The sequence below is a fragment of the Perca fluviatilis genome, chromosome 1 (assembly GCF_010015445.1).
Source record: "Perca fluviatilis chromosome 1, GENO_Pfluv_1.0, whole genome shotgun sequence".
NCBI classification, from domain to species: Eukaryota; Metazoa; Chordata; class Actinopteri; order Perciformes; family Percidae; genus Perca; species Perca fluviatilis.
This window is the reverse complement of record NC_053112.1, coordinates 41,303,465-41,328,639: the sequence shown is the minus strand read 5'-3', so window position 1 is coordinate 41,328,639 and position 25,175 is coordinate 41,303,465. Positions and strand designations below refer to the sequence as shown.

The 25,175-nt window shown below is 42.8% G+C and overlaps 1 protein-coding gene across 3 annotated transcripts in view; it reads left to right on the top strand.

The window, feature by feature from the left end:
- The window catches only part of glra3 (glycine receptor, alpha 3), a 128,633-nt gene extending 107,002 nt beyond the window's left edge, over positions 1-21,631 (top strand). Inside the window, exons 6-10 of one of the 3 annotated variants that reach the window (XM_039811268.1) lie at positions 8,011-8,148; positions 8,500-8,714; positions 10,157-10,306; positions 19,109-19,240; positions 19,915-21,631. In XM_039811268.1, coding sequence (XP_039667202.1) covers positions 8,011-8,148; positions 8,500-8,714; positions 10,157-10,306; positions 19,109-19,240; positions 19,915-20,202 — 923 coding nt within the window. In that variant the 3' untranslated portion in view covers positions 20,203-21,631. Of the gene's footprint in view, positions 1-8,010; positions 8,149-8,499; positions 8,715-10,156; positions 10,307-19,108; positions 19,274-19,914 lie in introns of all 3 variants that reach the window. The other 2 variants (XM_039811261.1, XM_039811276.1) reach the window with 2 other exon arrangements.
- Positions 21,632-25,175: the final 3,544 nt, after the last annotated feature.

Below are 25,175 nucleotides of genomic sequence, written 5' to 3'. Positions count from 1 at the left end.
GGTTAAAAAATAAAGCTTCTCACATCAATGTTCTACAAATGCACAATGTCAGTCACACATTGTCGATTAATAAGTGAACATGGCTCAGCCCATGCTCCAGCCTCCTCCTGCTTCACTTTATTATTCATCATAATTGCACTGGCTTCTCCTGCTCATGCCATATGAATGTCCTTGTACCTCACTGAGATGCATTCTGGGATCTGTCCCTGTGGGGATGGAGCAGAATGCTAAACCCACAGGGCCTTTGTTGGTCTAGAGACAGAACTGTGCATGCCACGGAACGTTTAGCCTGCTGCTTGGATTCAAATAGGAAGCACCACCTGTACACATTGGACACAGTCTGATTCAGTAATTCCCAGTGAAGTATCAATGTGTGGATAATATTTCCACATCATATTATATATAATTTTCCATGTTATCCTTCCATTTAGTTATCCTTCCATATATTGTATCTTAAGTTTTCTCTCGTTTTTCATTTATCCATACAGCTCATAGTTTAGTATGATATGGATACAGTATGGCAGACACGTGGCCGTATCTTTTTAAGGAAACACAAAATCATGTTTAATAATGTTGATAGGGTTATGATGACTAATTCCTCCTTTATCCAATCAGGAGCGCAGCCTGGCCCCAGGGGGCAGATTAGCTCCAGCCACTGGCCACAGACATTAGCATACACACATCCAGTTATGTTTGTCTATATTATAGATGACTATAGATTTATCTGAGGAAATATAAAGTCACGCACAGACAGACAGACAGAGAGGATGAGATAATATTCCATATACTGCTATAATTTGTAGGATGTAATTAGATTGGAGGGTAACGGATTGTCCCTGCTCAGGTAATCTCATCTGTATCAGTGATATATTTGATTCTTCTTTTTTACTGGACTGAAGCAGTTGGAAATGGAAAGAATGTTTTGAGGTGTGCAGTTGATGTGACCAGCAGAACTTGTAAAGGCGCTGACACACTAACCCGATAATCTGGCGAGGTCGGTGACTCGAGTCTGTTCCGTGTGTTCTGTGCCGTCGTCCGTTGGAGGAGCTGTCGGCCTTCATTTTGGCCGACCTGACATGTTCAGTCGGAGACAGGGCAGTCGGGACTCACCCGCAAATGGCGAGCGGAATGAGCGTGACTAAAGTCTTTCAAAATCTGATGAAAATCTTTTAAACTGACCTTTGTTGAGCTGAAATGAAGACAGATTCAACAACTGCCTATTTCTCGCTTAAAATGTTTTCAGAAACATGTTTCAGTGAACTATTTTAGTACAATATGAGATCGTATTCTGAACAAGCCACCATGACAGTCTGGCTTTGAATTTCCGGAGAAAACAAACCCATGTGACGCGTTCGTCCAATCAGCTGCCGGTTTTCATCTTTTGGGCAACAATACAGATTAGTGCCGCTTGCTGTTATGGAGACGTATTACGTCTCGTCTCTTCGGTGTGTTCCGAGGCAATTTTTGGTCCAACTCGGGGAGACTGATCAGTCAGTCTGGTTGGTGTGTAACTGCCTTAAGTGCTCACCAGGGGCAATTGCAAGATTTGTGATTAACAATTTTTTTTTTATTTTTCAAGGGCAACTATTATATATAATTTTTCAGGCTAATACTTGTATTTTGTGTTTGTACTAGAACATGCTTTAATATAAAAAAAAACAACTTTATTTTTCTCATACTGCCAATGGCTTTGGCACCTGTATTCCCCCTCTGTAGGAGCGCGAGTCTCTTGAAAGCCCCCCTCCTGACAAAGCCCAGTCTGCTCTGATTGGCCAGAGTGTTCCTCCGCTGCTGTTTCACACTGTTTCACTCAACTGGAGCTACTGCAACAGAGTATATAGCAGGACTTTGTACCATGAAAAATCACCAATAAGGGTTTCTAAACCAAATATTACACAACCGGACCTGTCCCAGCAGTAAAGCCACCCGAAATTGGGGAGAAATTACATAAAAAATCGCAGATAAAGGCTTCTGAACCAAACACTACCCAATCGGACATTGGAATTGGGGAGAGTTTAACAAATTGGCTGAGGCAAGATGACATCTTTTACTGCCGTTAGCACGTAGCTACTATAGTTAGCTGATTTATGTATATAGCGAGTCATTTTCCTTCTTTGTCTCCCGATTCAACATTTTTTGTCTCAACCTTCTAAGATGTAGAATATTATTATATTTGTATTTTAATTGAGTCAGGTTTCTCAGAGTCTCAAACATCTATAAACACCTTTTTTTCAGGACAAACTGGGTTATTAGAATATTTGTGCTGCAGTGATGTCACTTGAAGGTAAAAAAAAGGTTATGGGACCATAAAGACAAATGAAAAAAAAAGAAATTGTATCTCACAGATATTGATATCACACACTCGGCATTGCAACTCAAGCATTTCTGTTTTCTAAAACAGTTCTCCAATGTCATGGGAGTCAAACAATGAAGAAAAAAAAAAACATAACTTATACAGTGGACAAAATATCTCCATTTCTTCAAAAGAAGTCCAGACGCTTTTGCCCTCATAACATTTGCTTATGCCAATACTCAAAAGAGTAATGCCATATTTATTGATATCACACACAGCAATGCTACACAAGCATTTGTGTTGTCTAAAACAGTTCTCCAATGTCTTGGTTGTCATCATTATAATGAACATTAGTGGACAAACTATTTACATTTCTTCAATAAAGGCCCATATGTACGCCAATCCTCCGTACCATTTTTTTTTGTATACGACAAGCTCAGGCTCAGAGGGTTAAGGCCTCCCATGCCACCCCTGAAGACGAAAATGAGTACCAATTGATCGCCAAGTAATCTTTTAGCTCACTCCTAAGCCATTCTATGTTTTCTGGCTCCTGTAAAAGGGAGGAATTCAGAGCACCCTCTCTCACTTAGAGGCAGCCGGTCTAGGCACACCCGTGCATGGTAAGAGATTATGATATTTCCCATCACACATCTTATAGCAGAGGGAGCCAGTGATGAACATTAAAACAAAATCTATACTAGAGTATGTCTTGTGCACTGACCCAGCTGGGTTCAAAATTCTCCAAATATCAACCAAGCCTAAATTCTTCCACATCCTCTGTAATGTGAGAGAGGCTCTGGAGGTCATGAGGCTCTGATCATCTACATTAGGTGCAGATATGTTATCCAGAATGAGTTCTTGCCCTTGTAGTTCAGCCAGAACCAGAGCCGGCCCAGCCACTAAGCGACCTTTGCAATTGCAAAGGGCCCCTAGAGTCACTGCTAGCAAGTTGGCATTCTAAATCATCCCGCTGCTCCGCAATGGCTGTCTGCCTCGTCATGGCCATAGACATATACTGTTGGAAACCTCTCTCTCTCCTCTACAATGCATTGACACCCGTTGCTCTGGACGGAGACCAGTGAAGGCTATTAGAAGCACTTTTCCGGTGATCTCTTGCTTTACTGCACAGCCTCCAACTGACAGAGACAACGTAAATGTGACGTGAGCAACCTGTCTGAAAGTTGTAAGTCTTCTAGTAGCTGTGCCAAGAGAAATCTCAATCATTCCCAATCTTACAGAGACGCAGAGCGTAGGTATATGTAAGGAGATAACATAGGCACAGGCTAATTATTGCTAACTAACATGCTAGTTAACATTAGTAATTAAACCTAAACAGCTAACGTAAATCGAAACTGCCTGCGAGCTTCTCCTGTACTATACGGTAATTCCTCTACTGTGCGACAGTAAGTCTCGTGGTTATGACACAATCGTTAGCCTATTTTTACAAAACCGTCTGCTACGGAGCCATAACGTGAGGTACAAGGTAATGGAGCCTTTTATACATTGTCGTGTTTCTTTAGAAATAAACAACGGACAAATAGAGTCTTTAAACATTTCTGATGTAAAGTTATTCACTGTCAAAGTGGCGCCAAAATGTATGCTAGTCAATGGAATGCTAACGGGAGGTGATCTCTTTGTAGCGTCAAAATGGCGCCATAGGAGGTTCGAGTTCTGAAGCGAAGCTTACCCCCTTGCTATAATGCTGTCGGATCCAAATATGGTCATTTCCTTTTCATCAGCAACCAATCATGAAAGTAAAAGGGGGATTTAACTCAAAATGCGCAATCTCATTGGCTGATGCCAATTTCTGACAACGTGATTCGTTCAGAATCGTCACGTGACGTGCTCTGACATTTCCGCGGTAGTTCAGAAAGTCGAAAGAAGTACGTCGAAAACTGCTCGAAAACGGTCGAAAATCACCTCAGAGAAGAAGTAAACAGTTGTTATCAGCAAGAAGACACAGGGGATTAGATGATGAAATGCCTTCACATAGTACGTCGATGTTTAAACTGTCGTTCAGAAAACAGGAGTTTTCAGACAGCGGAGGTAATCAGACCCTCTCTCTCTCAAAGCAGTTTACAGAAAGTCAAATAGCCTACATGTGTCATATATATACTACACTGTACTGATCGCGATACAACACACTATATTATAAAACAATTACATTACACAACAGTTAAAATTGTTGTATAATATAATTACTATATAATAGGCTACTAAACAAATCTGTAATTTTGGGATCCTAAAGTGGTTGTGAGTCCCTCAGGCTGTGGCTGTCAGTAGAGCTGCTGTTCCCTCTCCTAGGAGAACTTCCGGCTTCTTTTCTGGTATTAACTTTGGGAAGTTTTATTTTTTTCGGCTATTTTTCCAAGGTGTAATTCTCTTAGTGAAGATAGTTTTTCCCAGCGGAGGAGGAAATGCATCTCTGTCTGACCTAGTTGGTGGTCAAATAACAATTTAGTCTACTTTGTTTGCTTTCGCCAATGTTCTAAATATTGGTCTTTTGAATGATTCATAATTAGTTTAGTTCTGTTGTGTTGTTATGAACCAGTGCTGATGGGAGCCTGGTTAGTTAGCTTCACCATCGGCTGACTGAGGGGGAAGTAAGCTTGAAGCAGCAGCAAGTATGGCCATCTCCACCTTCAATGAAGGTGCCTCTGCCATGCTTTCTGTTATGGAGTTGTGGCTTCAGAGCACAGTTGTGATGGTCAATTCAATGAGAGAAACTGTAATACACAGGATCTCGAAAGCTGAGGCTGTCACAACTGCCAGTTATATATTATTATTGTTACTATTGATCTTGTTTGTGGTGTTTTAGATGTTATTGTTTTGTTTATTTGAAAAATTCTAATATTTGAATGTTCTATTTATTATTTTATATAATATTTTATTTAAATGTTATTCTATTTGCTCTATTTAATTTAAATTATATATATGCTTGTGCCTCTTAAACTGTTGTCAATTAAAAATGTATATTTGGTCAGTGAAAAGTATTTTTCAGTATTTTTATTCAGCAAGTTCATCAGTGTGTGTTCAGTCTTGCACTGCCACTCAGCTCAGTGGTATCATAATTGTTTCTGTTAGACATCAAACATAGTAGATATAATAATAATAATAATAATAATAATAATATGTACCGTATAGTTATTAGGTAGTCATTGCTTTTCTTTAGGCCTTACTTGAAATGGTCAAAGGGGCCTCCAACCAAATTTTGCATAGGGCCCCCTAAGGTCTAGGGCCGGCTCTGGCCAGAACGATAATAACTTCCAGAATTATCCTTAATTTGTTTAATTAATTTAAATTGCAGGTGCTTGCTAATCAGTGTATCAGACCCCACACTATGAACCACATATCCAACCCATCCTCCACACAATTTTTCAGATTCCACAGCCGACATGCTTCTTGCAACAACATTTTTTTTAAGACTGGACATAACCTTCCTCCCCTTAATGGGATTCCCCATTCAATGAACATTCCAGGTGGAGAAACGTACAGAGCTTAAGTTCGAAAACATAACTGTCATCAACACAACAAACGCCCAAATACTCACAGAACAGTCCATGTGCACCAGAACCTGAACAATGCGCAGTACAAATCCCTTGTGGATCACCGACAGTCGGTGATCCACACTCGTTCCACTCGCTCTGTCTCCCATGCACTGTTACAAAAAAAGTGTCCAACCAGAATCCCAGCCAGTGTCCACTAGTGCCAGTCCACCCTAGGAGAAAACTGAAAAAAGAGAACAGAGACAGGGCAACAGCAAGTGGCACAGAAAAGAAGTCCGACATTGAGCACGATGCTGCACATCATTATGCTTTGGCAGAATACAGGATTCTGAATCTCACCTCTCTCATTAAAGGTGTTCTAAGCGATGTTGGGTGACGTTACTTCTTGCTGACATTCAAAGTATTGTCAAAAAAACTGAGGCTAGCTCGCCCCTCCCTCCTCCTCATCCCGTCCCCTCTCCCTCCCTTCCGTGCTTCTGCGCACTAACCCCTCAACCCCCACCCCAAAATCCTTCTTGTCGGTTATTGGCTGGAATGCTGGAACACTGTTTGTTATGTTTCGTGGTGCAGGTTGGAGCAGTTTGTTTTTGTTGGCGTTTGTGGAGCCTGGGCTGTCTACAGAGACCGCGTTTTTTTACGGTGTGTTCAGGGGACAGGCAGCTAGTGGATAGTGAGGTGATGTTTGCTGTATGTGACAAAAAAAGTTAAATGCCTAAAAAATCGCTTAGAGCACCTTTAAGCTTTTTCATACACTCCTTGAACTTGTAAGGGTTAGGGTTAGTTAACCTAGCCTCGTGGGACCTTCCTGATCTCGCGAGCTCCAGTTTTCCACTATCAGATCAGTCTGGCATCTTGAGATAGAGAAAATTTGGAGCCATTCGCCAAACGACCGACCAATCAGCGTTGGTTTTGAGGCGGGTTTAGGTGTGACGCAACAAGAAGCGACTGTTTAGTCTAAACAACATGGCAGCAGATGAGAAAGTATTCCTTCATTGAAAGAAGAGCAAGAAACGTCACTGGAGGCTTTTCTCAGAGGAAAATATGTTTTTGCTCTTCTCCCGACTGGTTTCGGCAAGAGTTTGATCTGATTGGTCCTGGTCTGGTGATTTGGCCCGTCTATCACCAACATACTGTAGGTAGTGATAGACAGATGGTTTATCCAATCAGCTAACCAGTATTTTCTCCCTTTCCCAAAAGTTCTCCAACGGAAAGTTCCCAGATGGATATGTCGAGCAAATGCTAAGCAATCCATCTGGCGGAGTCTGGTTATAGTTAACCCCCAACCCTAACTAATTCTTCATCTGTGTGGTTTTGGAGTAATCCAGGGAAAGCATTATGTTGTTGCTCCGCCAAGCCAGCTTGCCCTTGCTTCTCGCCGCCCGCAACACCAGGTCACCTTACCTGTGATCTCAGAAATATCGCTAGAATGGTCCCGGGTCTGCCTCCTGCCTTGGTCTGCTGGTCCTGGGTCTGCCTCCTGCCTTGGTCTGCTGGTCCTGGGTCTGCCTCCTGCCTTGGTCTGCTGGTCCTGGGTCTGCCTCCTGCCTTGGTCTGCTGGTCCTGGGTCTGCCTCCTGCCTGGGTCTGCTGGTCCTGGGTCTGCCTCCTGCCTGGGTCTGCTCGGCGGTTCTGTGTGCACGTTCCACCTCAAATTCTCCCTCAATCATAATACTTGTTCCACTGCTGGCTGCTGACTTTTCCTTATGCAGATGATGTGAACATGACGGCCTAAGTCTGCAGGAAAATAAAGCTGATTTTGTTTTCAACATCTTCTTAATTCTTTTTTTGTGACAGAGTTGAAAATCTGCTTAAAACCTTGGGTTGGTCAACATCACGTGTGAAATTGAAAACTCTCTCAATTCCACAGCTACAAGTTCTTTTTGCACCAAATCACATCACAAAAGTGTGCAAAAGGCACTCAGATTTGGCCACTTTGTGTGTGTGGTTGTGATGGAGAATGGACTCAAGTAAAAAACAATTAATATAAGAGTAAATGTTGCATTACAAGTTTGCAGCTTTCATTGTATTTATGTAAATATCAATCTACACATTTGTGAATATTTGTGAAACAGAATATTGTCAGTCAAGTTCAGACTTGTTACTACAAGTGCTCACATCAAGTCTACACGTTTTGCACCATATGTACCTTTATATTTATGTTGCATCACTTTTATTAATTGTGGATTATTCACTTGTGCTTTGCTTGTTTCAGTTGGTTACACCATGAACGACCTGATCTTTGAGTGGCAGGAAAATGGACCAGTCCAAGTGGCCGAAGGCCTCACGCTCCCACAGTTCATCCTCAAAGATGAATCAGACCTCAGATACTGCACCAAGCACTACAACACGGGTAACACACACACACACACACACACACAGACAGACACACACATTATCATCATTATCATGTCATTATGACATGTGAGCTTGTCTCTGCTGTCTTCATTATCATGTCATTATGACATGTGAAGTTGTCTCTGCTGTGTTAATTATCATGTCATTATGACATGTGAGCATGTCTTTGCTGTGTTTGTTATCATGTCATTATGACATGTGAGCATGTCTCTGCCATGTTATCATGTCATTATGACATGTGAGCATGTCTCTGCCGTGTTATCATGTCATTATGACGTGAGTGTGTCTCTGCCGTGTTCATTATCATGTCATTATAACATGTGAGCGTGTCTCTGCTGTGTTGCAGGTAAATTTACTTGTATTGAGGTGCGCTTCCACCTGGAGCGGCAGATGGGCTACTACCTGATCCAGATGTACATTCCGTCTCTGCTCATCGTCATCCTGTCCTGGGTCTCCTTCTGGATCAACATGGATGCTGCCCCGGCCAGAGTGGCTCTGGGCATCACCACAGTCCTCACCATGACAACGCAGAGCTCAGGCTCCAGGACTTCACTGCCAAAGGTCTGTCTTTGTCTATTTCATCATTGATCTGTGTCTCTAAGGTGTCCCAACACATGCAGGTGTGGATGTGAGTATTTGTTGAACCTGTGATAGTCTGGGGAACTGCTTCTTCCCCCAGCGTGTTCAGGGATACGCTCCAGCCTCGGGCTCAGGAGATCCACTCTAGTCTGCTGTCTCCGCTCCATGACAAAACCATCAAGGCTCAGAGTTCAGACAAAAAGAGGCAGATCACACAAGTGGTTGGAGTTGAAGATCATTTCTTACAGAATATTATTAAACAAATAAATAATGAAGTGTGATCAAGTGAGTATAAGTAAGTGCCGGGGCGAACATGGAGTAAGAGGGTTCTGCATGCTGAAAGAAAAGAGAACACAAAGCGAACAGTCCTGAGGTAGCCTGAAGGGCCGGCACACAGGAGAGGGCGCCACAGAGTCCAGCTCCAAACCTAAAACAGCTCTGTTCTCTTTCATACACACATGCAGTATTCTGTGTGTGTGTGTGTGTGTGTGTGTGTGTGTGTGTGTGTGTGTGTGTGTGTGTGTGTGTGTGTGTGTGTGTGTGTGTGTGTGTGTGTGGCAGAGCTCCTCTTTATTGGTGTACAGGTATGTGTTGATATGTTTTTGTCAGTGAGTCCCTCAGTCTGTTCTGCTCTTTTGTATGCATGAGAGAAAAAATGGAGCACTTTGTTACATAACCCTTATCAGCACACCATCTCTCTCAAACACACTGTACACATCCAGCTCAACAACATGGCTCATGGTGTGTGTGTGTGTTTAGAGGTTAGGAGGTTTCTCATGTTTTCAGTGCTTCAGTACAGAACTTTGCACTCCAGTATGTAACACACGTCTGAATAAGTCATTATTTCATAAAGAAATGAGCTGGCATCATTTTGACACCACAAGCATCAGTGGCACAGCCGTGTGTGTGTGTGTGTGTGTGTGTGTGTGTGTGTGTGTGTGTGTGTGTGTGTGTGTGTGTGTGTGTGTGTGTGTGTGTGTGTGTGTGTGTGTGTGTGTGTGTGTGTGTGTGTGTGTGTGTAAATATAAATTGGATAGAAAATAATGGGACATACATTCGAAGAATTGAAATGAACTATGGTATAAAAAATTTGAATTTTATTGCTGTGAGATAGAAAGTAAGCCAGGTCAAGACTTTAGTTGTCAGTGCAGTTGTTAACATATTGGATCCCACTCTGTTGGTAGGGTTTGAGATGCAAGGGAAGTACAGACTGACTATCTTGAAGATGTAGTTATTTCACACATAACTACATCAAAAAAGTCAAAATTGGACTTAAGCACTGATTAAGAGCAAACTAATGGCCATGGCTAAATCCTAAGTTCACTAGTGGTTAAAACATATAAAACAATCATTTACCTTGAAACAAAATTCCATCTATACACAGGCCTCTGGTAGGTGACGTGTGTGTGCCTGTGTGTTCACAGGTCTCTTATGTGAAGGCCATAGACATCTGGATGGCAGTGTGTCTTCTCTTCGTCTTCTCAGCACTGCTGGAGTATGCTGCTGTCAACTTTGTGTCGAGGCAACATAAAGAGCTGCTGCGATTCAGAAGGCAACACAAGAACAAGAGCAAGGTACACACACATCTTACAGCACTATCTGTATGTGCACACAGTGTGCACGTGTACACACATACACACCTTTGGACTGATTCTGCTGTTCCCTCACCTCTGGTTTGAGGCTGCCACCTTGTGGCGGCATGCTGCTCCACTTTAGATTCCTGATGTGCAACAGTAGATAGAAAGTGTCAGTGCATGTGACTTTTCATGTGTGTGTCACTGTGTTAGTGCATGACACAGCATGGCTGTAACTTCATCTCTGTGCTTTTATAATTGTTTGGTTGTATTATTTCTGTGACAGGAGTCAGTGTCAGTGATTCAGACGTCCGTGGCTCCACATTCAGTCAACAACAAAAATGTTAGTTTGTCGTAGTCTGGCTCAAAGGGAGAACTTAGTTAAAACAAGTTTTAAGCTTGTAGAATGAAATTGAAAAAAAAAAAATATATATATATATATAGGGCTGTCAATTGATTAAACATTTTAACTGTGATTAATCACACCATTGTCCATAGTTAACTCAAGATATATTGCCAAGTAATGTCACATTTTTTATCTGTTCTAAATGTACTTATGTATTCACTAGCAAGGACCACACCATCAACAATATACTTTCAATGATTTAGGTGTTCTGGGATGCCGTTACAGGAGGCCGAAGTAGCGGCTCCGTTCCTGAAGGAGTGACCGGAATAAATATATTCTTTATTTCAGACTCACAAGTAGGTCCATATCAAAAATATATATAAATATACATACAAAATAAAATACATCTGTCATTTTAAGGATTTGTGTGCAAGCTGTCATGCCAGTGTTGCCTGAGTTTAGATGAGAATCGAACGAAGCTCTTCCTACGACTTGATAGAGCCTCTATGATGCTATTTTCTGACTCATCCAAACGACACATAAATGTATACATTTATTGCCTCAATAGTGCCTCTCATGTAAAAACACCAGCATTTACAAACAATTGGCGGGCACTATGCCGTCCGGGGACTCGAAGTAGCAGCCTCATTGCATCATTATATGCCACAGTGAGTCTGCGCAGACTACTTTTCCTGTAGCTCCACCAGAGATGAGCTGTATACATCAGAGTACAGAAAGTTCTAAATAAGTAACATTTTACAGTTGCAGAACACATACTAAACTTGTGAAGCAATATGTTGGCCTGAGCATACAGCTTACAGCACTGTCTGTATATCTCTCTGTCATCGTTCAAGTCATTAGTTATAAAATGACCAAGATATTTTATTTCCACTGGCTCAGATTATGGAAAACAACAAAATAAGTTACCATAGTTATGCGGACGACACACAAATTTACATAACCTTATTGCCACGGGACTATAGTCCAATACAACAACTGAGTACGTGCATTGAACAAATTAATGACTGGATGTGCAAGAACTTTCTAAAATTAAATGAAGAAAAAAGTGAGGTGGTTGTTTTTGGAGCAAAAGAGCAACTAAAAAGAAGTGCTCAGCTTCAATCGACAATGTTAAGAACAACAGACAAAGCCAGAAATCTTGGTGTACTTGTGGACTCTACAAAGTCAGCCTATTATCACCTCAAGAATATTTCAAGGATTATGTCTCAGCAGGATTTGGAAAAACTTGTCCATGCTTTTATCTTCACTAGACTCTACTACTGTAACGGTGTCTTTACAGGTCTCCCTAAAAAATCAATAAGATAGCTGCAGCTGATTCAGAAGGCTGCTGCTCGAGTCCTCACTAAGACCAAGAAAGTGGATCACATCACTCCAGTTCTGAAGTCTTTACACTGGCTTCCTGTGCCTGAAAGAATTGATTTCAAACTACTCCTGCTGGTTTATAAAGCACTTAACGTTTTGGGGCCAAAATACATTTCTGATCTGCTACTTTTTTCGCCCGGCAGTTTTCCTTGGATTAGGGTGGCACCTAAATCATGGTTGCAGCTGTCGCCGTGGTTTTGCTTTGCGCCCTGCTACACCCAGTAATGCCCTGCAGTGCCCTGCTACTCCATGAACCACTACAACTACTACTTCCAGTCATAGTTCCATTATCTTTATTGTGAATATTATTGCCACTGTTCATCACACCCCCAACCGGCACCGTCAGACACCGCCTCCCAAGAATTTGGGTCTGTCCGAGGTTTCTTCCTAAAAGGAAGTTTTTCCTCACCACTGTTGCACTAAATGCTTGCTCTTGGGGGATTTACTGGAATTGTTGGGTCCTTGTAAATTATAGAGTGTGATCTAGACCTACTCTTACTGTAAAGTGTCTTGAGATAACTCTTATGATTTGATACTATAAATAAAATTTAATTGAATTACACTATGAACCATCCAGACCTCTCAGGTTGTCTGGGACACGTCGGCTTCCTGTCCCCAGAGTCAGAACTAAACATGGAGAAGCGGCGTTCAGTTTCTATTCACCACATATCTGGAAATAACTCCCAGAAAACTGCAGGTCCGCCGCAACTCTCAGCTCTTTTAAATCAAGGCTGAAGACCTCTTTTTGATGCTGCCTTTCTTTAAATAATTGTTAATTTCTTATACTGCACTGTAACTTTTATTCTCGTATTTTATCTGTTTTTATATTTTTAATTGTTACTGAAGTTACATTGTTGAAAATTGGAATTTCATATAATGAGAATTAAAAACTAAGTCCAGTGAGACCGGCCGTTCTGGGAACGGCAAGGATTGCGGGTGGATTACGTTTATAGAGCAACAGCTTATACATTGTCCCATGCTAGCATCCTAAAATCTTGTATTTTATCTGTTTTTATATTTTTAATTGTTTTGAACTGCTCTTTAATGTTTTATTTAAAGCGCTTTGAATTGCCCGGTTGCTTAAATGTGCTATATAAATAAAGCTGCCTTGCCTTAAATGCCACCATGGCCGGAATGTTAATGGGCGTTGAAAGGTACTTCCCCAGGTTTTGTGAAGTTGGGTTGTTAGGGTAGGCTGGTGCATGTATTGTATGGTGCATGGTATGTACATGGCCTCTGCCACAGAAAAAGCAGACATAGAGGAAGCGGCACTGAGACATGGTGCAACCACTATCATTAGTGTTAAGTTATTGCAAATGCTCGAGCTCCTTGGGACAAAATGGGTCTGCCTCTGTTGTTGATGCTTTTTGGCACTGGGGAGATAACAGATGGGGTTGATGATGCTTGCTTTGGAGGTAAGGTTGCTGGAGGAGCTGTTGATAAGAGAGGAAATGCTGAAGCTCTTGTGTGAGCATGCTGTGGCTTAGCATGGGCAGGAATGAAGCAAGAAGAGGCTGGGTGGGACGGAGCAACACAGGCTGTGTCAGCAGCAAAGATGCGGCAGTAGAACTCGTTATCAAGAGTTCCCCAGATTGCATTTGTTGAATTTGTGGAGGCGGGCTGCAGCTTCGGAGCTGAAGTGGATATGGTATTGGTAAAAACCATTACCTCCGAAACAGAGCCCAGATTGAGAATCATTATCATTCAGTCATCCATTTCTTTCTCATACCTACAAACTAGTCGCTTTTCGGCAAAAATCGTCATTTTGAATGGGAAAATGTCATCCACGTGAATCGTGTAGATGGGGGGTCCGAGACCCGGTGCTAATACGGCACCGGTGCCTTAACGACCGTTATCTACCGGACCGAATTGCCCCAAACAGTCAACATAAATCAACCCCGAAGGGGCGAGGGAAGACACAAGAGCCAAATGGGGCTAGGGAACAGAGGACAGAGGGGCTTAGGCACCGAGGTACTGTGGCTAGCTAGGCCTGGGGTCCAGGGCTACGGACCGCAGCGAAGGTGGAACCCCTAGGGCAGCCGAGCAGGCCATCGAGGACCCTCAGGAGGTCGAGCACGATGGCGAAGGTGGAGACCCTCTGGAGGTCAAGCAGGACGGTGAAGGTGGAGACCCTCAGGCGGCCAAGCAGGACGTCGAGGACTCAGAGGCAGCTGGCTGCGAAGGCGAAGCCCCCCAGGCGGCCGAACAGATCGGTGAAGACTCTTTGGAGGCCGTCCCGATGTAGACTCTGGGAGAGCAGCCGACGTAGACTCTGGGAGAGCGGCCAACGTAGACTCTGGGCAGCTGCACGTCAGCGGAGGTTCTGGGCGGCTGCACGTCAGCGGAGGGTCTGGGCGGCTGCTCAGCTCAGGAACACTGGTAACACTGGTCAGCTCTGGAACACTGGTCAGCTCTGGAACACTGGTGACACTGGTTAGCTCTGGAACACTGGTAACACTAGTCAGCTCTGGAACACTGGTCAGCTTGGGCTCGGGGCTGCTGGACAGCACGGGCTCGGGGCTGAAGAGAGCATGGCGGCGGGAGCCATGTTGTCTTCTTTCCCGTCTACATCCTCCACAGTTCCCAGGGAATAAAGCCAGGCGGATCCCCTCAAAGGACTGCTTGTTGTTGAGGGTGCCCGCAGAGTAGGTTGCCGTTGAGCCGATAGCCAAACTTTCAGGGGAACTGCTAGAAGGCGAACTGGACTGTTGTCTTCCAGTTTGAAGGCTGGCAGCTTTGGCCTCCTCTGTCCGTCTAGCACACCTAGCCATATACTGGAATATGGTCAATAAAGTCTCTTGCGTTCCTCCAGGTGGAGAACAGACAGGACTAGGAGTTGTAGGCTGGGTGAGGGACAAAACCCCAGTAGTCAAAATGCTAGCTGGTCTAGCAACAGGCAGGCTGGTGGATGCTAGCTGGCAATGAGGTAGGCCGAAAATCTGAGGAGGAGCCTTGATGGAGCTAACAGGCTTGCAAGAACAAACCTCATTAGCAGGTGGTGGAGTTGGAGAGGAAATAAAATGTTTAACCCAGTCAGGAATTGAGTCATTAAGCCAGCATTTTACGAGCTAACGACAAAATCGCCTCTTTCTAGCAATCACTGCCAGTCTCCTTCCACATTGCCTTCAGCTCTATCAGGTCACAAATTAGCTCGCAAAGTTCATCAGACAAAGGGTGTGCAGGATCCATGGTCCAGATAGGTCTTGAGCAGCAACCAGTAGAAAAAAAACAAAAACAAAAAAAAACTGAGAACCCACCAGGAAAAAGGAAGCTTCTCTGCTGGGTCCAATTGGTCAGATCATTATGTTAAGGGTAGTGATGTTGCCCGTGAACCTCCTGCTTCGAGGCATGTATCGAAGAAATGAACCAATTTGGAATGAAGCTTTGTATCGGAGCTTGATTCGTTTTGAGATAATCACGTGACCAGTGACGTCCGAAGCTTCGTTTCACACACACCCACGTGACCGCTTCGAAGTTGAATTCAAAGCTTTAAAAATAGTGCGACACAGGGTGCATATTTGTGGGTTGTTGCAGTAGGAGTCAGGAGAGTTAGTGAATATAGAGAGATTATTATAGAGATTATTATAGCGAGTAGAGAGTTCATAGAAAGTTTATAGTGAGTAGAGAGTTTATTGCAGGTAAGAAAAGAAATAGGCTCAGCCCTGGAACAGTGGAAATAATTATGTTTCTGAATAAAAATGACATTTGATGTCTATTCCCACACATATTTGTCACCAAGCACAATATTATCCCCCTGACCTGTCCACGAGCACTGTTATTGTCCATAAGCACCATCACTGTCCCAAATAGGGTGACCAGACATCCCGAAAAATTCAGGACAGTTCCGAAATCCAAGCAGGTGTCCCGATTTCCGGTGTCCCGAAAATTAGAGCAAAGTCTCAAGAGCAGACTCTGGAGTAGGCCTACTTATAGTCTGATTGAACATTAAAAACTGTTCATGGTGGTTTTTAATTGAGTCATCCTGCAGCCAGCTCCCGTCATCACTTGAGTTCATGATTTTAATGATTTTTTATTTGTATTTTCGGGTTTACAAGACAGACAATTGAGTTTCTGAATAAAAATAATAAATAATATTGGTGCGGAGTTTTGAAATTAATGTTAATATAATCACAGAAACGTGTGTACAATGTCTGTTTTGCATTAATTTCTTTGTCATATATTTATTCATGAATTCATACTCAAAATGTAGACATTCATGCCTAATATCTGTGAAACTTTTATTTTTGTCATGATCTCATATTTTTATTTATACAATTAACAAACAATACACTGGTACATAACAACGCGTCCCAGGAGCATCTGTGAAACAGTTTGTGACACAGTGCTATTCTTCCTTTCACCCCTAGATGTCCTCATAGATTTCTGAAGCTTCGAGTATTGAACCTTTTTTTCAATACAATTGGATTGAAAGCTTCACTGGTTCAGAAAGCTTCAGTTTGCCATCACTAGTTAAGGGTGGTGGAGAAGGTTGAACCCAATTGCAGAGATGACAGGCGAAGTACTGAGCTTGAGTCTTTATTTTAACAAAAGTCCATAAAAAAACGGCAGGTTAAAAAAAAAAAAAAACGAGGAAACAAGATGAACAGGAAGCGAGAAAGTACACAGAAACGTAATGTAATGTACACAGAAACGTAACGTAATGTAATGTATGTATCTCTGTAATTTGTCTAGGGACTGCGGATGTAAATTAGCCCCTGCGGCTATAATCCGGCGTGTTTACGTCTGTTTTTTTGTTTCAATGCAGATGTTCATTAATGTGCATTGTCCCTATCAAATAAAGGATTGACTGACTGACAGAGAAAAGGCAGGGAAACACACAGCACACTGATGCAGGGACATGCTACAAACAATGATCTGACAAGGGAAAACAAAGACTAAATGCACAGGGTAATGAGGTAACGAGAGGCAGGTGACACAAGGGCTGGGAAACAGGTGGAAAACATCAGGTAATCACAAGAGCGGGAAAAACCAATAGACAGGAAGTAAAACCAGACCGTCAAAATAAAACAGGAAATGGGGCAAAAATACAAAACAGAAAAAAACACAAAACACAGAACAACACACCAAGCCCATAACATTTTCAGCCCTTCTGAGTTTGCAGGTATGCTTTCTGGCGGCTGGGGAATTGTAAGCAGAGTGCATCTCTCAAGAGAGAACAGGCATACGCAAATGTTCCCCCTTTCGGATGGGGGCAATCTTGATCTTGAAGGTATCTGTTGGCGGGTGGCTGATGAAGGGAAGGTAATATCAGACAGGCAAGGTCTATGTAATTACCATCGATAATCTGCGTACATTGGCTGGGACTGGAGAAGGACTACGAATTAGTGCCTTGGGAGGACGAAAGGCTAGCTAGAGCTAAATGATGCAGTTGTTGGTAGTGTGCAGCGGGGGGCGCCAGAATCCCAGTGCTGGGTGCCTCAGCTAGAGCTGAATGCTGCGGTTGTTGGTAGATGGCAATGGAGGGGACAGCATCTAGTCTAGCTAGCTGTCTCAATTTACCCTGCAGAGATATGAGGAGCAGTAAACAATAGTCCTCATTAATCCACCGAATTTAAAATTCCAGCGGAAGGAAATGGAAAATACATGCATCCAGCAGAATTTCCTGCAGCACTGGAGCAATCCCAGAAGTGGAACGCAAAGGGTATAGACTACTCGCTTCCGGGATTAACTATGGATGGTGGAAAGCGGGGTCTTGGGCATAGCAGATGTTCACCTTCTGTAGCTAAAGCTGCTGGCGATGACTAAGGACTTCTTCATTTTGTACGTCCTGGTTCCATACAAAAAGATTGTCTCCAAGGGAGACAGTGAGATGGCGCCCATGCTGGAGAGGTGGTGAGTAGTAGTAGGTGGCGTTGTTACCAAATGTTTAGTAACTCTCCTTACTTGAAGCATTCGTAGAGGTGTTTGTTTGCTCTTGATCTGATGCAGAATGCAATGAAGAATCAAGAGCGGAACAGGAAGAGTGGGTTTGACTGGTATTTATAGAAATGCACGAAGGGACTTGATTGAGGCGTGGTCCTGTTCCTGAAACTCTGCTAGGTAACTTTAATTAAAAGGGATAATTTTCATGTTTTAAGTTGAGCCAGACGGCAGAGGGCAGGTTTCTTGTTCACCTGGAAGAAAACTTTCTGCTAGCCATCCACAGTGTTACTGCTGCATAACGGCCCAAGTCCCAAAACACAGAAGGCACGTGCCTCTATAGCGCATCAAAGGAATTAGTGGTATTAAAAGGAATTTGCATTAACTCGATATTATCGCATTGATTTTGACAGCCCTAATACATATATATTTTCTCTCAGTGTGCAGTATAATTATCTTGCCGAAAACTGTGTATCCACTCATTTTAAATGGTTGTGAAACTAGTTACAGGTAAAATATCACCTTCGCAGATACTAATGAAATTATTAATTGATGTAAGACCTGTACTGATCTGACTACAATTTATGAAAACAGGTCAATATATGACTGAATTAATGTTGAGGAAATTATCATAAAAATGGGTTGAAACATCTCTAGCAATGAGTAAAGAGCCCATGCAAAATAGCTTCAGTCTGGTCTGAATCATCCTGTGGGATTTACCATCAGCTGTCAACCACAAGTTCTCTGTCTTGTTAGTGTATATTTCCAGATATAAATACAGATATCTGTATCTTTGTATATTGTGTAGGATGTGTTGCTGTGTGTTGAAAAAAAGTAGCGAGAAGACTTGACTAAAAAGTAGTGAGAAGTAGAGCTGCCGTTTAAATTGATTAGAGGATGGATGTCGATGCATACAGAACGAGATTAATCAAAAACACAATACACCCAAGAAAAGGGAAGTCTTCTGATGTAAACAAGCCAAATAATGCTTATTCAAGATAACCTTTATGAAGAAAAGTCAAATGGAAGAAATGAGGATGCAACAGAGCAACACATAAGTCATAAATCAGTATTATTTTTACACATTGGTTGACTGAATGACTGGCTGTCCCAGCCCTGTTGTTGGATGCTATTTGTTTTTTGTCCTTTTGGTTTGTCTGTGTTGATGCTGGTGTGCATGCTGTCGGCTGTAGAGCAGTGGAGCTGCAGTCGATCCACAGGAGCTTGCTGATTCCCTTCATCGTGTTAATGTTGACAACAGCCTCAAACCAGCAGAGCCTCCTAATGGATCTCTGAACAACATCTGCACCAACAACCACAGCAGGGTAACTAACATCTGCACCAACAACCACAGCAGGGTAACTAACATCTGCAACGACAACCACATCAGGATAACTAACATCTGCACCGACAACCACAGCAGGGTAACTAACATCTGCACCGACGACCGCAGAAGGGTGACTAACATCACAGAGAAAGAGAGAGAGAGAGTGAGTGATTGAGTGTGTGTATGTGTGTGATGATTATTCAAACTTCCTGTAGGTTGGGAGTCACTGGCAGAGCTTTTACTGATGCTCCACTTCAGACTGAGAACACTTCTGTACAGTATTCTGTCTCCAGGAACAGTGTGTGTGCGTGGAGATAGTGGACTATGGCATTAGCTGCATATAAAAAAACAAAAAAATATCAATATACAGAAAATATTCACATTGGCTAAAGTGTGAAATTGTTGTCAGGCTGTTAAAGTGAACAAAATACAGAGCATACATTCTAAGGCAAATATGTGAACTTAGAATGGTTAGTTTTTAAATTCCTAAAGACATCAGGTGTGAATTAATCTGTTCTGCACTAATCAATCCGAGGCCATATGTAGGATATATACATATATAAAAACAAATAAGTTTATCATTGTAAGCCTTGTTCAGTGACAGTCTGTGATGAGAATAATAACTTTTATCTGATCTGTGAGCCGTCCTCCTCTTCCTTGTCTCTCCAACAGGAAGGGGAAGTACACGAGAGCAGACTGACCTCCACTCCGAGTAAGAGCAAGGACACGAAGGCCAGCGCCAACAATGCTGTTACTGTACTAAACACCAAGAATGCACCTGGAACAGCAGCAGGTGGAGGGGGGAAAAGCATTGAAGAGATGAGGAAGCTATTCATCGACAGAGCCAAAAAGATTGACACTGTGTCAAGGGCCGGCTTCCCTCTGGCCTTCCTCTTCTTCAACATCTTCTACTGGGTTCTTTATAAGATCCTTCGATATGAAGATGTACTCAAGCAATAGAGAAAGAAAGAGCATGTGAGCACACACACACACATCCTTCTACCTCTATTCATACGAGGACACTTAATTAGCCACTTTCTCTTTCCTTAACCCTGACCTGTAGGAGCATTCAGGATGACCTCACCTTTTCAAAACGCTCCTGATTCTGAAGGCATAAATGGTCATATTAGTTCTCACAAATAATTTAAACTTAGCACAAAAAGTAAGGAAATTTGTGTTTGGTAGATTATTTCTCTGTGGTAACAATGCTTTTGGCAATACATTTTATACCGTTGGAAAGCCTGTTTAGTTTCTGTCATGGGGCTACCTCATGCCTTCATTTAAGCCAGTGGTAGCATTGGTCTTAGCATGCAAAGCTAACCCTAGCATGAGCGTTAGCATAGGACTGTTAGCATTACTATTAGCATGTGGGCTAGCATCAATGGACACATGGCTTGTCATTTCAAGTCATTTCATTTCAATGTATTTAAGTACTAGTCGAAGGAGTAGAAATCATGATTTGATGAATACAACACATACACAGTTAATTTCAAGTCATTTATTTAGGATTATTGGATTAACCCAAGGTCATCCAAATGTTTGCATGTTTCACTCACCTGTTCTCATCTTCAAGCAGGGATCTGGGTTGACAGAGTCTGGAGTAATTTATAGGGGGGAAGAAATGGAATGGTCCAAGTGTAAGCCAGTTCAGAGGGGGTACTGGAGTGCCTAAAGTTTTCTGTTTTGAGAAGCTTGTTCAGCATGTAACATTTAATTTCTGGTTTTATAGTCGGTATCTTGTGTATTAATGTAGCCAGAAATATTTTGGAATGTTGAGGGAACATGATGGGGTTTTATTGATTTCCAATTGAATTTGGTTTGTCTTGTAGGAGGGGCTTCTGGTATAAAGGAAGGAGGCAGAGGCTCCTCTGGCCAGAACAGTTTTGGCCTGGTGCTGGTGCTGGTGCTGGTGCTGGTGCTGGTGCTGGTGCTGGTGCTGGTGCTGGTGCTGGTGCTGGTGCTGGTGCTCAATCTCAATCTCAATCTCAATCTCAATCTCAATAGTCAGGGCATTATTTAGTCTTTTGTATTGTTTAATATTTGTTTGGTATGATAATTTGAATAGTTTGTACTTAGTTTTCTTGTTTTGTTTTTGTTATTTTTTATATATTTTTGTAATAATTCACCCTTGCACTACTGCACTTTCCACGTGAGAGGGGAAGAAATAAATCAAAGCACCAGGTGAAGAACACCTGAGTCCATGTCTCATCCTTCCATCATGGGGCTAAACCTTACTTTCAAATGGTGCCCCATTTGTAAGGAACATGCCTTTGTGGGATGAGCAGCAGTGCTAAGTATGTGGGTTGCACCCATGAAAAAGTTTCCAAATCTTTTCTGACAATGCCAAACAGCTGATTCTTGTTTGATGGATTGGATGATTGAAGTTTGAAGAAACAAGACATATTGGCAATTTAATAATTTATTAATTTCACAAAGAGGAGCCTCAGTAGCGTGTGGAAGAACCATACACAGCCACAACAGCCTGGCACCTCCTCCTCATGCTGGTCACCAGCCTGGTCACACACTGCTGTGGGATGGCATCCCATTCTTCAACCAGCATTTGTCGCAAGTCAGCCAACGTGGTTGTGTTGGTCACTCTGGCACGAACAGCACGCCCAAGCTGATCCCACAAGTGTTCAATGGGGTTGAGGTCAGGACTGCTGGCAGGCCATTCCATCATCTCCACTCCCACATTCTGGAGGTCGTCTCTGATAAACCCCGCCCTGTGAGGGCGAGCGTTGTCATCTTGGAGGATAGAGTTCGGTCCCAGACTGTGGAGATATGGGATTGCCCCTGGTTGAAAAATCTCATCTGTATATCTCACTGCATTGAGATTGCCTCCAATGATGACAAACCTCGTTTTTCCAATGAGGGAGATGGCACCCCACACCATCACACTGCCTCCACCAAAAGTTGTTACTCTATCGGTGCAGCAATCAGCATAGCGTTCTCCACATCTTCTCCACACTTTGACCCTACGATCCAACTGCCGTAGGCAGAATCATCCAATCCACCAAACACCAAACGAGTCAATGGAAGAATAAGCATGTTCCTTACAAATGGGGCACCATTTGAAAGGGAACTAAACAGGCTTTCTAACAGTATAATATTTATTGCCAAAAAGCATTGTTACCATAGAGAAATTATCTACCAAACACAAATGTCCTTACTTTTTGTGCTAAGTTTAGAAAAGAATCAAGGATGAGCAAATCAAAGAGTACAAACTGCACTGACAGAATGATGAGATTATTTTTCTAAGAGACTGACTGTAGAGAACCATGTCTGAAAACATTGTGGAGGTAATTACTCCATGTGACAGTGTCTGAATTTCAAAAGTCTGGAACAGTATGCAGAAACCTATCCAGCATATGGATACATCCTATAGTCAAAGAGCCAGTATAAACTGACAAGATAAAGACAATGTCCCACTAATGAGTGATGTGGCCCATCAGAATCCAAATCTATGACTTTAATATTAGAATCATCAATCTGCTGAGGAATGGAAGAACCCAGCAGGTGATACAAGATAGTTGTTACAGTGTGACACTAAAAAGAGAGATTTAAACCAAACAAATATCTGGTCACATTTACACACTAGATAAGAGAATCATAGCAGCTATGTGGAACTCTTTCATTGTAAGTGCTCATGTGTGATGAGACATACAGTATTTAGTTGAACAATCTGATTCTAGATGGTCCCTTAGCCTCTAAGTGTGACAGGATGCTCTGACGAAGCAGCTACACAATAATCTCTGTCTCAGGGATCCTGTCAGAGAGCAAAGCCAGTGTGAAAGCCAATTACCAGGTACTGACGTCTTTAGAGTCTAATAAGTGCCGACCCAAAAATTATATAACTGGCAACAAAAAAACAGCAGCCAGGAACCTGCCAGAGATTCTCACACAGCTGATCCAGATAATCTAACCTTTTTTTATTTATATTTTATTATTTTTGGCCTTTAATTGTCGATGGAAAACAGGAAAGGGGGGAGAGAGGAGGAGGAAATGCAGCAAAAGGGGCCATGGGTCAGACCCAGCCCACCCGGGCCACACTCCACTGGGCCAGCTAGTGGGTTGATGAGATAATCAAAGACAAACACTAGTCAACGAATAGAAGCAAAAAGGTATTGAGACATGAGATCCTATTCTGTCCTTGTAGATCAATGGACATTGCATTTGCACACTAAGAATAGAAACTGCATGGATATTGCCCCTGTTGAAAAGGATTAAATAAAATGTATTTTTAGTAAGGTGTTTAAAGGGATGATATAATGTAAAACCGATTTTACCTTGTCATAGTTGACAGGTTGTTTGGTGGGTAAATAGGACATACAAGAACCTCAAAATCCCATTGACACCTCTTTCCAATGGAAGTCTCACAATTTGAAACTGCTGCTGAAAACAGGCGAATCTTAACAAAGCTAAAAGTTGACGTCAACTTCTCATTTCCTCCTCATTTGGCTCTACCTTCTATCTTTGTAACGCCCCACAATTTACATAGGCCACTAATTGATCTGAGGTCAGTTATAGCCGGGACACACTTAGCCGATTATCGGCCGTTAGACAGTCTGGCGAGGTCAGTGACTCAAATCTGTTCGGTGTGTCCGTGCCGTCGTCACTCTGAGGGGCCGTCGGCCTTCATTTTGGCCGACCTGACATGTTCAGTCGCCGGCAGGGCAGTCGGGACTCACCCGGAAATGGGGAGCGGAATGAGGTGACTAGAGTCTCTCAAAATCTGACGAAAATCTTTTAAACTGACCTTTGTTGATCTGAAATGAAGACAGATTCAGCAACTGCATGGCCTATTTCTCGCTTAAAATGTTCTCAGAAACATGTTTCAGTGAACTATTTTAGTACAATATGAGATCGTATTCTGAACGGCCGCCGACAGTCTGGCTTTGAATTTCCGGAGAAAACAAACCCATGTGACGCATTCGTCCAATCAGCTGCCGGTTTTCATTTCCCGGGCAACAATACAGATTAGCGCCATTACGTCTCGTCTCTTCTCGTCTTGTTGATGTGTTCTGTGGCACTTTTTGGACCAACACGGGGAGACTGATCATTTCGACTGGCTTTTCTGCCAAGGGTCGGCCGTCTGGTTGGTGTGAAGACACCTTTAGTCTTCTAAATCTAGGTCGTGCAGATCTCTGCTATTCCATTACAAAATTCACTTCTGAGACTTTTTTATGCGAGAAATCAACCATGTAAAGCTCAAATATGGGCCGTTTTATGAAAATTGATGGCTAATTGCAAATTTGGTAAGTCAGTGTCAGACTTTACGAGCTCCACAATCTGCCGAGACAGGCGGCGGCTGCTGGTCCGGTTTGCTGCCTTCCCTGACGGCCTCTCCCCCTTCACAGACCCGCTGAGCTGGAGCTCTGTCAGGATCTCCCACACGAGCTGCGCAGTGTACTTTAGAAAAGAACAAAGTTTGGAGGTTTTGCAAGGATATTGAAAAAGAACCACGGTCGTAAATGCAGTGTTCCAGACTGTACAACGGAATAGCCTACTGGCCCAGAGAAAAGGGTTTAGAACGAGTATATCGGACGAGAGGGAGTTGTGGATCTAACGCAGCGCTGCAGAGGCACTGGCAGAGGACAGGCTTGCAGGGGTTCACTCTCCTCTCCCCGCGCTTACTAGCTACGTGGTGAGTTGGGATTCATTGGTGGAGGTTTTTTTATGTCGCAAGAGTAACTTTAGAACAACACTAGTTATAATGAAAGTGCTGTTTTAGCCGCTGCGGCTCGCGCCTGGGCATGTAACAGACAGAGTGTCTGTGTTTGTGTGTGTGCGCTGTGCAGCGGTATGTGTGTGTGTCTGTGTTTGTGTGTGTGCGCTGTGCAGCGGTGTGTGTGTGTGTGTGTCAGTGTGTGTGTGTGTCTGTGTTTGTGTGTGTGCGCTGTGCGCAGGGTATACACTGTAAAAAAGAAAAAAGA